Source organism: Mus pahari, chromosome 17 (assembly GCF_900095145.1).
Source record: "Mus pahari chromosome 17, PAHARI_EIJ_v1.1, whole genome shotgun sequence".
Lineage (NCBI taxonomy): Eukaryota > Metazoa > Chordata > Mammalia > Rodentia > Muridae > Mus > Mus pahari.
The window spans coordinates 62,670,828-62,686,285 of NC_034606.1; the positions used below are offsets into that span (position 1 = coordinate 62,670,828).

Consider the following 15,458-nt stretch of genomic DNA (forward strand, 5'->3'; position numbering starts at 1 on the left):
GGATGGTTATGAGCCACCATGTGGTTGCTGGGATTTGAACTCCGGACCTTTGGAAGAGCAGTCGGGTGCTCTTACCCACTGAGCCATCTCACCAGCCCATCTAGGGCTGGTCTTGAATTCAGAGATCTGCTTGTCTCTGCCTCCTGGGATTAAAGGCTTTTACTACCATGCCGAGATAAATTTAGCTGGGTGGGCTCTTGCCCCAAGGTCACTACTCCCTTAATTCAATTTAATATCCTTGAATAAAGGATTCAGCTCCCTTTCACTTCCTGGTGTCCCTTTAATACACAAACTATATATTTTTTTATTTTTTCTTTCTTAGCTTAATACATTTGTTCAAAATGTTCTTCATCAGATTTACCCAGAGAACAACGTCTCTGTTGGGATTTTCTGAGACTTCCTTTGTCAATGTAATTAATCTGAATCTCTTCACCTTAGCTTCAGGCTGAGTCTCTGGACAATGCAAAAAGCAGCCACATTCTTCACCAAAACATCACAAAAACAGTCTCTTGGCCACATATTAAAGTTCTTCTCCACTGAAACCTCTTGGATCAGCAGGCCTACACAGTTCAAATGACCCTCAGCACCAATGTCTTCCATATTCCTACTAGGCTGGCCCATTAAGCCCCACTTATAGTATTCCATGGCTTTCCAAATCCAAAATCACATTCTTCTAAACAAAAGCATGGTCAGGCCTATCACAGCAATACCCCAGTCCCTATACCAGTCTCTGTCTTAGGGTTTACTGCTGTGAGCAGACACCACGACCAAGGTAAGTCTTATAAGGACAGTATATATTTGGGGCTGGGTTACAGGTTCAGAGGTTCAGTCCATTATCATCAAGGTGGGAACATGACAGCATCCAGGCAGGCATGGTGCAGGAGGAGCTGAGAGTTCTACATCTTCATCTGAAGGCTGCTAGTGGAAAACTGACTTCCAGGCAGCTAGTCTTAAAGCCCAGACCCACAGTGACACACCTACTCCAACAGAGCCACACCTTCTAATAGTGCCACTCTCTGGGTTGAGCATATACAAACCATCACACCATGTTTTGTCTTAACTTTCTTTTTTTTNTTTTTTTTTGAGACAGGGTTTCTCTGTATAGTCCTGGCTGTCCTGGAACTCACTCTGTAGACCAGGCTGGCCTCGAACTCAGAAATCCGCCTGCCTCTGCCTCCCAAGCGGTGGGATTAAAGGCGTGCGCCACCACGCCCGGCCTTTATCTTAACTTTCATTTTTTCTTTTTTTAAAGATTTATTTATTTATTATATGTAAGTACACTGTAGCTGACTTCAGGCACTCCAGAAGAGGGCATCAGATCTTGTTATGGATGGTTGTGAGCCACCATATGGTTGCTGGGATTTGAACTCAGGACATTTGGAAGAACAGTCGGTGCTCTTACCTGCTGAGCCATCTCACCAGCCCCCTATCTTAACTTTCTTAATCCAAGAGGAAATCCACCACTAAAATTATTAATTGTAAAAAGTTCACTTGGACTTTTTAGTGTGGTATTCAAACTCTCAGATGAATACTTATAGTGAGGAAAACAATTAGTTATTTAAAGGAGAAGAATGATTCTAACCTGCTGGTCAGAAAGCAAAAGCTGCTCCTCCGGAAAGCCTGATTGTGACAGGAGGTGGGTTCTGAAGGTGGAGCTGTGGTTCATTAAGGTCACCTCCCCAGCGTCCATCTTCACCCCGTCAGCTGTGTCATCTACAGGAAGAATCAGATTAGAGCAAGACACAGTCCTTCAGCAACACTTTCCTGTGAGCCAATCTTTTCCCCTAAAACACTGTTCTCAAAGAGGAATTATACAGACAAATAATATCATTCCTTCATAGCACGTGAAGACACTGGTCCATTTAGAATTGACTGAGATCATCTAACAAGCAGCTCAAAACCTACACAAGAATAAAAAACCATTCTGATTTATAGTTTGTTTTAATTTGTTTTAAAGATTTATTGTTGTATGTAAGTACACTGTAGCTGACTTCAGACACTCCAGAAGAGGCAGTCAGATCTCATTTTGGATGGTTGTGAGCCACCATGTGGTTGCTGGGATTTGAATTTGGGACCTTTGGAAGAACAGTCAGTGCTCTTAACCAGTGAGCCATCTCACCAGCCCTATAGTTTGTTTTTAAAATAATGAACTTTCCCCCAAAGAGAACTTTTAATGTCTTAAGGACAAAAAATTTAATATTTAAAAAAAAAAAAGAAAAAAGGATGGTGGGTAAAAAGGCAGCACTGGCAAAGCAAAGGTAGAATTCTGGTCATTTGACCCATGAGCTTGGAATTAGCATGGACAACTCGGAAGCCTGTTCCGTACAGATGGGAAGGAGGGGTTATACCACCATGCAGAGACGCAGGTCACATAGGTTGATTTTCTATCTTAATACTAAACAGTACTGTAAAGTTTAAGCCAGGAGTTGGGGCGATGGCTCAGTGGGTAGGAGCGCTTGCTGTATAAGTATGAGAACCTCAGTCTGCATCCCCAGCCCCCTATGAAAAATGGGACATGATTGTGTCTGCCTGTGACGCCAGCATTGTGGAGCAGAAACAGGCAGAACCTGGGAGCTTGCTGACCGGACTGCTAACTGGCAAAGTCAGTAACCTTCCGATTCAGGCAGTGGAAGTCCCTGTCTTAAAGAAATAAGACAGACAGAATATTCAAGATCTTCTTCGGGCCTGTACACACATTCCCACAAGCACGCATACCTGCACATACATGTGTATGCACCCTCTCCCCAAATACCAACCATTATTAAAACAAAACAAAAAAAAACCTTAATTCATTGGAATTTTTTTTTCTGTAAAAAGAATTTATTTGTATTGCTCTTAGAGTCACTTCAGTGACTATAATACCATGGCAGATTCTTACTTTAGAAACATTTTACCATAGATGCGCTGAAACAGGAACACAAGAGAGTTAAGAGAATTCAAGTGACTTATACTGGTAACAGCATTGAGAACAGAGAACAAATGAGCAGGAGATGGAGGGAGTACACTGCGGCTATGGCGGTGGGGGATGTAAACAGTAAAGAAAAGGCTATCGGAATCGTGAATGTTATAGTCGTCCTGTTTAGCCAGTCAATGTATTCCTAAACTGGCTGCTATTCCGGTCTCCTTTTCAGGTACAAAATACTGTGACTCAAACAGTAGGAAATGTTCTAATTGCAAAGTTTTATTATCACTAGCTACATGAAATAATTTATCCTACAGGAGGCAGTGCAACACAGTACTAAAGAATAGGACCCTGAACTCTGCAGGGTAGAGTATATGACTCCAAGCAGGTTTCTTAACCTGTATCTCACTTTCCTTGTTGGTATAATATTGTTGTGTATATTTTGTACACACTATTTAGTATTCTTGTAAGATGGTTGAAACAATTGAATATATAAATATTTATTATATTCAATACGTACAATAGATACATAGTAAGCATTACAAGTACTGCCAGTAGGCATTTGCTTTTTTCTTTTTTTCAATACACTGTAGAGGAAAATGATCTTAGATGATCTTGTAAATAAGAAAAATAACTATACAGCAATGTTTACTTAGGACTAAGATCTTGTAATTTATTACTATGCACAAAGACACAAACAGAACAAATACTGGGCAGGCATTCTTTCTCTCCACCTAACTAACCACTGTGTAAAAGACAAAGTGACTAGTTAGTCTTACCCATTTCAGGTCTCTTCACATCACTGGCTTTAGTAAAGACACAGAATCCTATAAGAGAAGACACAAAACATAAATATTACACAGTGAAGCATCTAGCTCAAGTATTATATAACAGGGACTTGCACAGAAGTGACATTTAGGTCCTTAGTGGAGGAAAATGGTGAAGGCCACTGACTTGTTGAGAAAAGAAGTAAAAAAATCAAATTGGCGATAAGTACTTGTAAACACTGCTGCAAACTATACTGGACTCAGCCGCAGCTACAGGTAACCAGAGAATCACAGATCATCAAAGCAAGAATCAAGTCACCTGAGCCAACCCCAGGAGACAGAGCCATGTGTGTATAAATCACAGTTAGTCACTGAAATGAAATCACAACTAGAAATTCTCCCCAATCGACCGCGTTTTGTTTTACCTCATCCTAACTCTTTTTTCTAGGCAAGTGACAGACTTTGTGACCCTAAGATTTATCTTCCATTAACTTTATATAGTGGACAAAATCCCACAAATTTACTGAGTACAAATCAAGGAATACCTTCAGTTGTACAAAGCACTGCTCCACTCAACATTATCCACCAAGCTGCTGGAAAAGGGCTGGAATACAGCTCCCTTGTGTAGCATGCTGGCCTCCAACTCAGAAATCCGCCCGCCTCTGCCTCCCAAATGCTGGGATTAAAGGCGTGAGCCACCATGCCCGGCTCCCAAGGTAAGTCTTATAAAGAACAACATTTAATTGGGCCTGGCTTACAGGTTCAGAGGTTCAGTCCATTATCATCAAGGTAGAAACTCGGCAGCATCCAGGAAGCCATGGTGCAGGAGGAGCTGAGAGTTCTACAACTTCATCTGAAGGCTGCTAGCAGAAAACTGGCTTCCAAGCAGCTAGGGTGGGGAGTCTTATAGCCTAGACCCACAGTGACACACCTACTCCAACAAGGCCATACCTACTCCAACAGGGCCATACCTTCTAATAGTTCCACTTCCTGGGCCAAGCATATACAAACCATCACATTCCACTCTCTGGTCCCCATAGCCTTTATCAAACATATCTATGGGGACCATAACTAAACATAACATAATGCAAAATACATTTAGTCCAACTTCAAAAGCCCCCAAAGTCTATAGCAATCTCAACAATGTCAAAAGTCCAAAATTCAGGGCCTCTTCTAAGATTCATCCAATGACTTTAGTCCCCAAAGCAAGACAGGAAAACAGCTAGGCAAACTCCAAACTGTGCCTCTCCATGTCTGGTGTCAAAGCAGTCTTCAGCTCTCCAACTCCTTTTTCATCTTTGTTGACTGCAACAAACTTCTTTCTCCTAGGCTGGCTCCACTTCATTGACAGCTTTCCTCAGTAGATAGCTCCCACAGCTCTGGCATCTCAAACATCTTGGGGTCTGTCTCCAAGGCAACTTCAATGTTACAGCTTCTTGTTCCAATGAACATGATCTTCTGAGCTCCTCCAAAGGGCTGGCAGCACTTCTCCAGCTCTGCCCTCTCTAAGCTCAGGTTGAGCCGCTCCACTGCCGCTGCTGATCTTGGTGATCATCTCATGGTACTGGCATCTCCAATACGCTGGGGTCTTCCTCTGCAAGTAGGCTTCACCAATAGCCTGCCTCTCATAGGCTCTCTTCATAGTGCCAAGTCTCCACTCCTTTGCATGGCCCCTTCAGTCCAGGGCCATCAACTATAACTGAGGCTGCACCTACACCAATGGCCTTCCATGGCCTCCAACAGTACCAAGCCTCAGATGCTCTTCATGACCCCTTCATGCCTTCAAAACCAGTACCACCTGGGTGACTCTTACACATTACCAAGCCCAGCTGCAGCATGAGGTGCAACCTTAGCCATCTCTGGAACAGTTTCTTTGTGCTCTCAGAAAACACTTCTCAGAAGATTTCACCTCAGTGATTCTGGTCTCTTCTTAATCACCACTAACTTCTTAGCTCCAGCTGACCATCTAATTTTCCCAGTACTCCCTTTTATTCTGGACTCTAAGCCAGAGCCATATGACTGAAGCTGCCAGGTTCTGCTGCTTGCATGAGCTGGAACATGTCCCCCACCCCTCCACCCCTTGTTCTACTATATTATCACTAGCTTTCTGTTTTCCAACTCCTTATCTGCCTAAGTTTGGCTGTCCTGGATCTTGCTCTGTAGATTGACCCTGAACTCAGAGATCTGCATGTCCATCTCCTGGGATTCAAAAGTGTGTACCACCATGCCTGGAATTTTTCACTTATTTTCTAAACAAACTTGACTGTAACTGAAACTGCAAAAAGAGAAGTTGCAGATACTGAATTCCCCCAGAAGAGGGTTGGGAGTGGTTAAAACCCTAACTGCTTAGAACTACTTAATTAGCATAGCCATATACATCTGCTTTAACCACATGGTTTAAAGAGACTGAGCAGTTGATTATCAAATCCACAACCATTCTGAATCCTCAAAGTATTCAAGAAGACTATGTGATGGCAACAGGCATTCTTAACGGTCACAATACCAAAGAGTATGTGAGAGGGTAAGCTGCTTGAGAGCAGAGTACCCAGGCTTGCCAGGAAGGGTCCTTAAAAGGTTTAAGTCTTAGATTTAGGACCAAATACACTTCTAAGCTTCCACCTAGAATTTCTCCAGGCTATTATTCTTCCCATTTCTTCCTTAATGGAGTAGTTTTTTTTTTTCTTCTTTTAACATCTATTTTCTTTTAAGTTTTATTTATTATTTATATGAGTACACTGTAGCTGTCTTCAGACGAACCAGAAGAGGGCGCCAGATCCCATTACAGATGGCTGTAATGGGATTTTTTCTTTTAACATCTTTTTTCTTTTAAGTTTTATTTATTTACTATTTATGTAAGTACACTGTCGCTGTCTTCAGACGAACCAGAAGAGGGCGCCAGATCCCATTACAGATGGCTGTGAGCTACCATGTGATTGCTGGGAATTGAACTCAGGACCTTTGGAAGAGCAGCCACTGCTCTTAACCACTGAGCCATCTCTCCAGCCCCCCTTTTTTTGCTTCTTTATTTTATATGTAGAAGTGTTTCGCTCAAATGTGTGTCTGTGCACCATGTGCATCTGCCTAGTGCTTGTGGAGGTTAAAAGAGGGCTTCAGGGGCTGGTGAGATGGCTCAGTGGGCAAGAGCACCCGACTGCTCTTCCGAAGGTCCAGAGTTCAAATCCCAGCAACCACATGGTGGCTCACAACCATCCATAACAAGATCTGATGCCCTCTTCTGGAGTGTCTGAAAACTACTACAGTATACTTACATATAATAAATAAATAAATCTTTAAAAAAAAAAAAAAAAGAGGGCTTCAGATCCCTTGTGAGCCAATATGTGAGGGAAGGGAGTTGAACCTAAGTCCTCTGGAAGAGCAGCCACAGCTCTTAACCACTGAGCCATTCCTCCTGCATTAGGGTAGAATTCTTTAGGGTTCAGATTAAGGCGGGGCAGGGGGGGAATCCAATCAACCAAAGTCACTTTCTATTTGTGACTAGTCCATTCTGCATACCTTTTTAAAAAGAAAAATGCCAATTTAAAAATCTAGTATCCAAGGCCAGGCAGTAGTGGTGCACGCCTTTAATCCCAGCACTTGGGAGGCAGAGGCAGGTGGATTTCTGAGTTCGAGGCCAGCCTGGTCTACAGAGTGAGTTCCAGGACAGCCAGAGCTATACAGAGAAACCCTGTCTCGAAAAACCTAAATAAATAAATAAATAAATAAATAAATGTTTAGCAGCCAGAGCCTGGGAAATAGGAAAGTTCCAAGTTTGAGACGACTTGGATTATACAGCAAGAAATTCTCTCAGAAAAAAAAAAAAAAATCTGGTATCCAGTAGAATAATCCCAGTTAATTTCTTTTTCATTTTAGAGATGTAAAAGGAGAAAACAAGCTAGAAATTCAATAATTCAAAAAGTTAACTGACTTGCATAAAATCACACAGATGGGGCAAAAGGAAGGACCCAAGAACCCCTCAGCAAGTGCGTACTCTAGCTTACCACAGTTTTACCCTCAAACATCTCATTCAAAGATTCACCTGGGCAATTGAAAAGTAACCTTTCCAACTAGCTTTGAGTAATCTATCCTGGCTCATATATGTACAGGATCAAAGCTCCATAATCATAACTTTTTACAAATACATCTTGCTTCTTTGGTGTGCTTCTAGTACATTCATTAGCAATGATGTTGGAAGAGATTTAAAAAAACAACAAAATCAAGATTCTACTTGAGTCCTTAATAAGGAGCCTTAGATGTCATCAAATTCAAGCACAGATAACAGTTTTTTTATTTTAAGAAAATCTTTCTTGTTGGGTAGTGGTAGAGTCACACAGTAGGTGGATCTCTCGTGAGTTTGAGGTCAGCCTGATCTACAGAGCGAGTTTCACGATTACCAAGGTTACACAGAGAAACCCTGTTTCAAAAAATATGTGTGTGTGTGTGTATATATATATATATTATATTCCATATATTATATATATATATAATTTTAATAATTCATCCCTAGTATTCATTATTCATTTAATTTACAGAATGCTACTAAGCAGCTTATTAATGTGAATCAAGTTAGCAGCTGAACCCCAAGTAAAAGGAAAATCTGGGGGAGACAGAAATCGCCTGCAATAGAATGCAAAGTAGTAAATCATTTTTAAGTCTGTATACTTTGGAAGAGATCATTCCAAAAATTAATTTTTAGCGCACTAATGAAGCTACTAGAAAATATAGCCCTCTACAGTTACCTGTATCCAGAACCAACACATGCAAGTAAGCATGTGAATAACCCTACTCTGAGTTTTGGAAAACAATGATACCTCCGATACAGTTTGCACTTCGTCATCATCTGTTACCTATGATACAGTCTACACTTCGCCATCATCTGTTACCTATGATACAGTCTACACTTCGCCATCATCTGTTACCTATGATACAGTCTTCGCCATCATCTGTTCAGGTCCCCACCATAGTATTTTTATGTGGACTCTCTCCCCCAGTTAAATTAGTACCTTAAGCGCCTTAATATTCTAACCTTTACACAGTACTTAACTTCTTACACACATACACTAAGTGTGGGGTTCTGGGATATAAATACAAGAAAGCTCTGGCCTTTGCCCTTTAGTAGTTTTCAGGCTAGGCGAGGAAGCCAGATCCAGTCACACAGACAGCAAAACTAGTATGACTGGTAGGAGAAAGAGAAGACAGTGGAAGGAGAAAGTTACATCACCTTAGCCACAAGTGGCAGAACCTGTTTGTAAAGGCATCCACTCCCTCCCCAGACCTAATTCATCAGGTGAGCGCGAGGCTACCCACGTTTGCAGTTTGGATAATTGACTGAAATCAGGGAACCACGCTCTTTAAAGGGGGCTGGGGAACAGGTAGTCTAACTGGAAGGTTCAGCTCACTATTACAGGTGTCACTGTAACCTCAAAGGCAGTAATCCACATTTCAGCAAGAGTCGTGAATACAAATCATCTTTATGAAGAACACTTATACATGTTTTACTTCATCCAGAATGTCCTATTACATCGAAAACCCTACAACAAATGGTTGATAGCGCATAAAAGGACTATACAAAATTTTGCAAGAATCACCATCACTCCAAATACAAATAAGTATGCCACGTGAACTAAGTCATTTTAACAAGTGTGCCTTAAAAGTGATAAAGGAGCAAGCTATTGCCAACAAGATAACAGAAAAACTGTAGAGGTACTGATAAAACAGAAATCACCAAGCTCAAGACAGGGAAAGCCAGCACATATCCATAAAGATCACGTTAGGGTATACGAAGAAAAGGTTCAAGGGAATTCATTACCAAGAGGCGATGAGCCAGGTAAGGACGGCGGCAGTTAAGGGGGCGGGCTTTCATAACCTGTGCAGAAGGGTCCAGACGTTTCTCTCTGGCGGTGGCTCTAGCAAGATCACATCCCAGGGAAATATCACAGGGTAAAAAAAAAGAGTTGGAGAATTGTTTTACGTGAGACCCGGTAGGCGAGAAGTAGCACACGGGTTTCAAGGAAGAAGAGCGGTGAAGCCGGTGGGAGCGACAGCTCAACTTCCTCGTTGAGAAGAGCTCTTCCTCCCGGGGACCCTGCGCTGGCGGGAAACTCCCGGGATCCCAGCCGGCCTTCTCTCTTTGGAAAAGTAGAGTGGGGTGCAGAGGTGGCCCCTCTGTGACCGCGGGGAGACGGCCTCTCCGCGGGTCGGGAGACCGGAGAGCTGAAAGGGCGGCCTCCGTGAGCCCGCCTACCAGACCGGGGCCAGGCAGCCGCCGCCGGGCAGCAGGGGGGAATGGAGGTGGTCCCGAGGGGCGGGGCGGAAGACAGGGCACGGTCCCCACCGCCGTCCTCCCTTCCGCTCGGCCCCGCCGAGGCCCGCGGGCCCAGCCTGACACAGCCTCCCGGCCCGGTCTCCCTCCATCCTCACCCCTCCCCCAGTTTCCCGCCGCCACTCACCGAACCGGAACCGGCTGCGAGGCAAAAGGGTTTCCGGCCGGGCGCGGACCGCAAAGCCCGGGAACCTCCGGGAACCGGAACCTTCTTTACACTACCGGAAGACCGTTTGGCGGGCGCGGAGGAGGGAAGGGGGTGGGGCAAGGGGTCAAAGAGCGAGCTACAGGCCCGCGGGACGCCTGCGCGAGGTGGCGAGGCCCCAGCAGCGGAGGGGGCGTTTGACTCGCGTCTCCGTCTCCCTGTCTCCCTGTCACCCTGTCGGACCGGGGCTTTTTCTCTTCGTCGCACTTGGAGTACTGTTAGTGCGCCCGCCGTCCTTTGCTTTTCTCTGTCCCTCGGCTCCTTGACCCGCTGTCTTCTGGTTCCGTTCCGTGACCTTTTTTTTTTTTTTTTTTTTTTGGCTTACGCGCAGGTTTCCATGGCAGCTGTTCGCTGGGGCCCTAGATGTTTGGAAACCTGCGCCTTCCCTGACAGATGAGGATTTGAGTTCTAAATAGATTTCTAACTCCATCTTCTGAAAATTAGTGTGCATCTTGCCACGCTTGACTGATCACAGGAAGTGGGGCTAGGGGGAAGAGCAGAGACTAAGAAACTTTGGGAACACCTTAGCTTAGACTCTTAACAATCCGCTTAGCCTTATATAACTGGAATAATTTTAAAGTGATCTCTAGTGAGGTTCACCAGAGGTCTTAAACATGTAATCAATGCTGAACTTTTAAAGACAGAATGGAGGAAAAATTAGCTTGTTCATTCAAATTATTTACCGAGCTTCGTAATTTAATTACGCCTCTGGCCCAGACCTATTTAGAAGCTTTGGAAAGAGGCTTCAGAATAGTATTCTAGATTCAGGTGACTGCCTGTCTGAATTAACTCTTGAAGAAGGAAAAGCCTCTACCAGCCTCATCCATTCTCTAAGCATAAGGAGATAACCTTGTTTGTTCAGGGGATCCTGACTTGTTATGTATATAAAAGATTATTTACTTATATCACCTTATATGCTGATATTTTTATATGGCCAAGTCCTAAAACCCAGTGGTATTAAGTATACCTAACCATGTTGACCTTTGACACTTTAAATATTCTATGGACCTAATTATTTGGATTAAACTGTCTTTACTTCTAGGAAATAGCCATGCATAGAGAGGAGTTTCAGCTGAGATTTTTCATGTGCGTGTTTGAGTCTCGCCAAGTAGTCAGGACTACTGAGAGCACAGGTACCATTGGTTATGTTACAGTGACAAGGGATGAGTTCTCTCAGAGCTATACAGGATGAGAACTTCTGGCAGAATTATAAACTTAAGGGGTCAACAGGCTTGTTTTCTATTCCTAGTTAGAAAAATATTTTGTCACTGTGTTGGGGTGTTTTCTCTGTACAAGTATAAGGGAGATGCTATCCTCGTCCCAGGCAAAGGAGGGAAACTTGGGAGCTGAGAACAAGAAACATGGAACACAGGGTGTTGATTTCTATTTTATAGATTAATCTATCTGGGCTCACTTGTAGTAGGAGTCCTTGTTGATACTCAGTGGGCACCCCCAAACATGTAAGTCGGGACCTAAAGAGAACTTCCTGCCACTCTTTTCTGACCGGTAGTGATGTGCTCTGCTTTGCCTCTGTTATTACTAAAGGAATGTAACTGTTTGGAGGTAGTAAACTAGTTACTGAGAACAATCGTGGATTCTCTTAATCTTCTTCACTGTGTTTATGCTAAAGAAGTTCTGAATAGCTAAGCCTCTCAGGGAAAGTAAAAGAGAAAGGAGCATACCCTCCCTGGTCCCCACCACGATGGTGACCTACAGTTATCGCTTCCCAGCTCAGGAAGCTTCAACCTCCACCATGACCATACCGAAGTCAAAGGCAGGCGACCAGAGGAAACTAGAGAATATGGATGATGATCTAAACATCGTGGGACCTATCCCTATTCTTGACACTGGTGAGGCCTGTGAGTAAATAATAGGGGTTGGTGGGGAAAGGCGCGGTGAAGAGCAAAAGGTATGTTCACAGCACGAGGGTCAAGGTAACAAAATACCCAATGCGGGGTAATGTAGAGAATGAGTTTTATTCACAGTTTAGGAAGCTGGAAGCCCAAGAATAGACAGCCAGCTCCTTTTGTTTGGCTTCTGCTTAGGATTCCCTTGGTTGAGCCACATCACAGCAAGAACATAAGCAAGAAGGAGGGATCACACAGTAAAACAGTAAGCCAGATATGGCAGGGCGGAGGTGGGGGGGGTGGCAGTCTGTCTGTCTTATAACAGCCTTCTTTAACAGCTGCCTGGGATCCACAGGACCTCATTGGCTCCTGCCCAGGCCACTCCCTCCCAGCAGGGCTCATGCTGCCCCAGATGCAGTGCTTTCAACACAGGAAACTGAGAGATGCGCTCACTTGGTTTCTAAGCCATAGCTACACCAAGTCTCCCTCGTTACTCTAAGCTATGTAGTCCGACTTCTGTATTGTTAGTAAACCTTATATAGAAAAACGTGAAACTCCCATCAATGGATTAAATTAAGGTATTATTATGTTACAAAATTATTCCAAAGACTATAAAATTTACCCTGGGAAAAACGTAATAACAGGTTTCTCTTGTATAATTTAATAAAGGTTCAACTCACCAATACTTTATATTAAATTTTAGGAACACATCTATATGTCCCTTCTCATCTATATTGGAGCCAGTTCACTGACAATACTTCCTCAGTTTCCACTGTGTGCCAGTGACATATTAGGAATAATACATTCTAAAACATGCCGTGCTGATCCATTGCTGGGACAAGATGCTCTCACCAAGTAGCTTACGGAAGAAAGGCTCATCTCCACTTCCAGCTTCAGATGTTTCAGGCCATTCCGCTGGGGATGGGGGTGGGGATGCTGAAGAAGAGCTCGCATCCTGGGGCTTGACAGGGAAGCCTGCGCTTCTGAACTCCCTCTGGCTCTCCTCCCTCTTATTCTACTCTGGATTCCAGCCCATTAGATGGTGCCAGCAACACAGAGGTCACGCTTCCCCAGCTTAGTTTACACTCTCTGCAGGTTCCCTCACAGACAAGGCCAGAGGTTTTACCAATCAAATCAGCCTGCCAGCCAAGAGCTTTTAAACTGTATTTTTAAGTCAGAATACAAAATAATGCATTCCATCATGACACTTGTGCCAATCAAGAGTGACTCCTGCTGTATATGTATATATGTATGTGTAAGTTTGTAGACAAATGTACATATAACATGATTATGTTAATAGTTAAAATTCAGAAATGTCTTAGCTCAACTTCCATGCATTTCCAGAAGGAATTCAGGGCTAATTAACTTTTCCTTAGGAAGTCAAAAATTGGGATCTAGAGAGATGGCTCATCAGTTAAGAGCACTGGCTGCTTTTCCAAAGGATCCTGGTTGGATTCCCAGCATCCACAGTCCACATGGTAGTGCACACCAGCCTGTAACTGCTGTCATCTAGAGATATGGCGCCCTCTTCTGGCCTCCACATGCAGTGCATGCACATGGTGCACACATACATGAAGGCAAAACACCCATACATATAAAAGTAAAATACAATTTTAAATAGAAGTTAACAACTGCATTAACTATTCCTGGCCCTATGCAATAGATGACAATATTTATCCATACCTTTTGAGAACATGCTATCTGAACTCATTGTATTAGACTCAATAAGAGATGAGAAAATGGTTTCCCTATTCCTTGGGAGTTGACTAGATGTTTTCCCTATTCCTCAGGAGCAATAAAAGAGATTGCATATAAGTTGAGAGATTGGAATGTCTAGAGATCCCATAGAGATGTGGGGATAAGCGGTGCCATTCGAGGGCTGAGGCGCTCAGGATAGGTCTGGCCATTGTCCCACATGATCTCAAACCTCATGCTGTTTTCTTAGTACACCTAGTATAACCAAACTCATGGGAAAGTGGTTTATACTCAAGAACATTAACTTATTCAAGTACTTGGGGCACCCATTTGGCAACGGTGGGTGTTCCTTTAATCTGGTGCAGAGCTAGCGGCTGGCACAGGCCAGCAGCCCGATCTACCATCGAGTGTATTCAGTCTGTCTCCTAGTCGCCCTTGTCTTTGCCACTTTCCCTCTCATTGCTCTATACCTTGTACTCACCTCAGACTCCCTTTGCCCTGATGACTAATTTGGACCCGCTCCTGTGGTCTGCACTCTCCCTTATCCCAGGGACAGAATCATGACATTCAGCTCCTTCGTCTGAACCTCAAGGCCTCAAGTGAGAGCCACTCCTGACCTTTCCAGCTCTCCTCCAAGAGAAAGGAAATCAAGTATCCTCTAGCCTCAGCGGGGCTGCCATCAGCTATTTTACTCTTCCGCCCGTCTGTCCGTCTGTCTGTCTGTCTGTCTATCTCTTCCTACCAAGAAAGTGTGCTGACATTACAATCCATAACAGTAGCAAAAGTACAATTATGAAGTAGCAGCAGAAATAATTTTATGGTTGGGGGTCAGCCCAACACGAGGAGCTGTATTAAAGGGTCGCACAGGACTCAGCATTGGAAATAGAAGTAAATAAAATATGCACCTCCTTCATGAAGTCTGTAGTCTTGTGACAAAGCAGTCATCAAACAAGCTTATAAAGTGAGAACAGTGTGAGTCCAGGCAAGGAGAGCAGAACCCCAAACAGCGTGTCAGCCAGGGCACTGAACTCGGGAAAGCTAGAGGGATGAGTGCATTAGCCAGGCCTTGGAAAATAAGGTTAAGTTCTGCTTTTCCCAGACTGACAACTCTGAGAGTCATTATTTATCGTTAAATGCCTAGGCCACCAGCTTCGGCTCATTCCTCGAGTAGCTAGTAACTTATCTAAGCCATTCACACTATTCTGTTCCGCCTCAGCAGCTGCCTGAGTCCTTTTACCAGCTCGTAGTCTCCTGTGCGCGCTTGACGCTGAGTCTTTTATACGCTCATCATTTCCCAGAATCCTCTCTCTTCCTGCCAGTGCTCCGCCTCCTATTTCCTGCCTCAGCTCATTGGCCATCGGCCTTTTTATTGACAAGTGATCCTTATAAGAGATTCTACAAGGCAGAGTAGAGAGTATCGTTTTTTCAGAAAGAACAGGTGACTCTGATCTGGGAAGATATTAACTCTGGAAAGGTAGTGTGATCCAGTAAGACCCGAGTGCTGAGGAGACTGCCCAAAGGAATTATAAGAACAAGACCATGCAGTACCTTCTAAATTCTGTAAATACTTATTAACTACAGGAAATCAACAGTGACAGGATCATATTAAAAACAAGAACAAAAGTATGGTGGCGCACGCCTTTAATCCCAGCACTTGGGAGGCAGAGGCAGGCGGATTTCTGAGTTGGAGGCCAGCCTGGTCTACCAAGTGAGTACCAGGACA

The 15,458-nt window shown here is 43.8% G+C and overlaps 1 protein-coding gene across 3 annotated transcripts in view; it reads right to left on the reverse strand.

Annotated features, from left to right (window-relative positions):
• The window catches only part of Senp1 (SUMO specific peptidase 1), a 56,885-nt gene extending 46,508 nt beyond the window's left edge, over window positions 1-10,377 (reverse strand). The window contains exons 1-3 of one of the 3 annotated variants that reach the window (XM_021216668.2): window positions 9,476-10,081; window positions 3,682-3,729; window positions 1,583-1,713 (exon numbers count right to left, since the gene is read on the reverse strand). In XM_021216668.2, the coding sequence (XP_021072327.1) occupies window positions 1,583-1,713; window positions 3,682-3,685 (135 nt within the window). In that variant the 5' untranslated portion in view covers window positions 3,686-3,729; window positions 9,476-10,081. Of the gene's footprint in view, window positions 1-1,582; window positions 1,714-3,681; window positions 3,730-9,475; window positions 10,082-10,115 lie in introns of those variants that run through there. The other 2 variants (XM_021216669.2, XM_029548143.1) reach the window with 2 other exon arrangements.
• Between the last annotated feature and the right edge of the window lie 5,081 nt (window positions 10,378-15,458).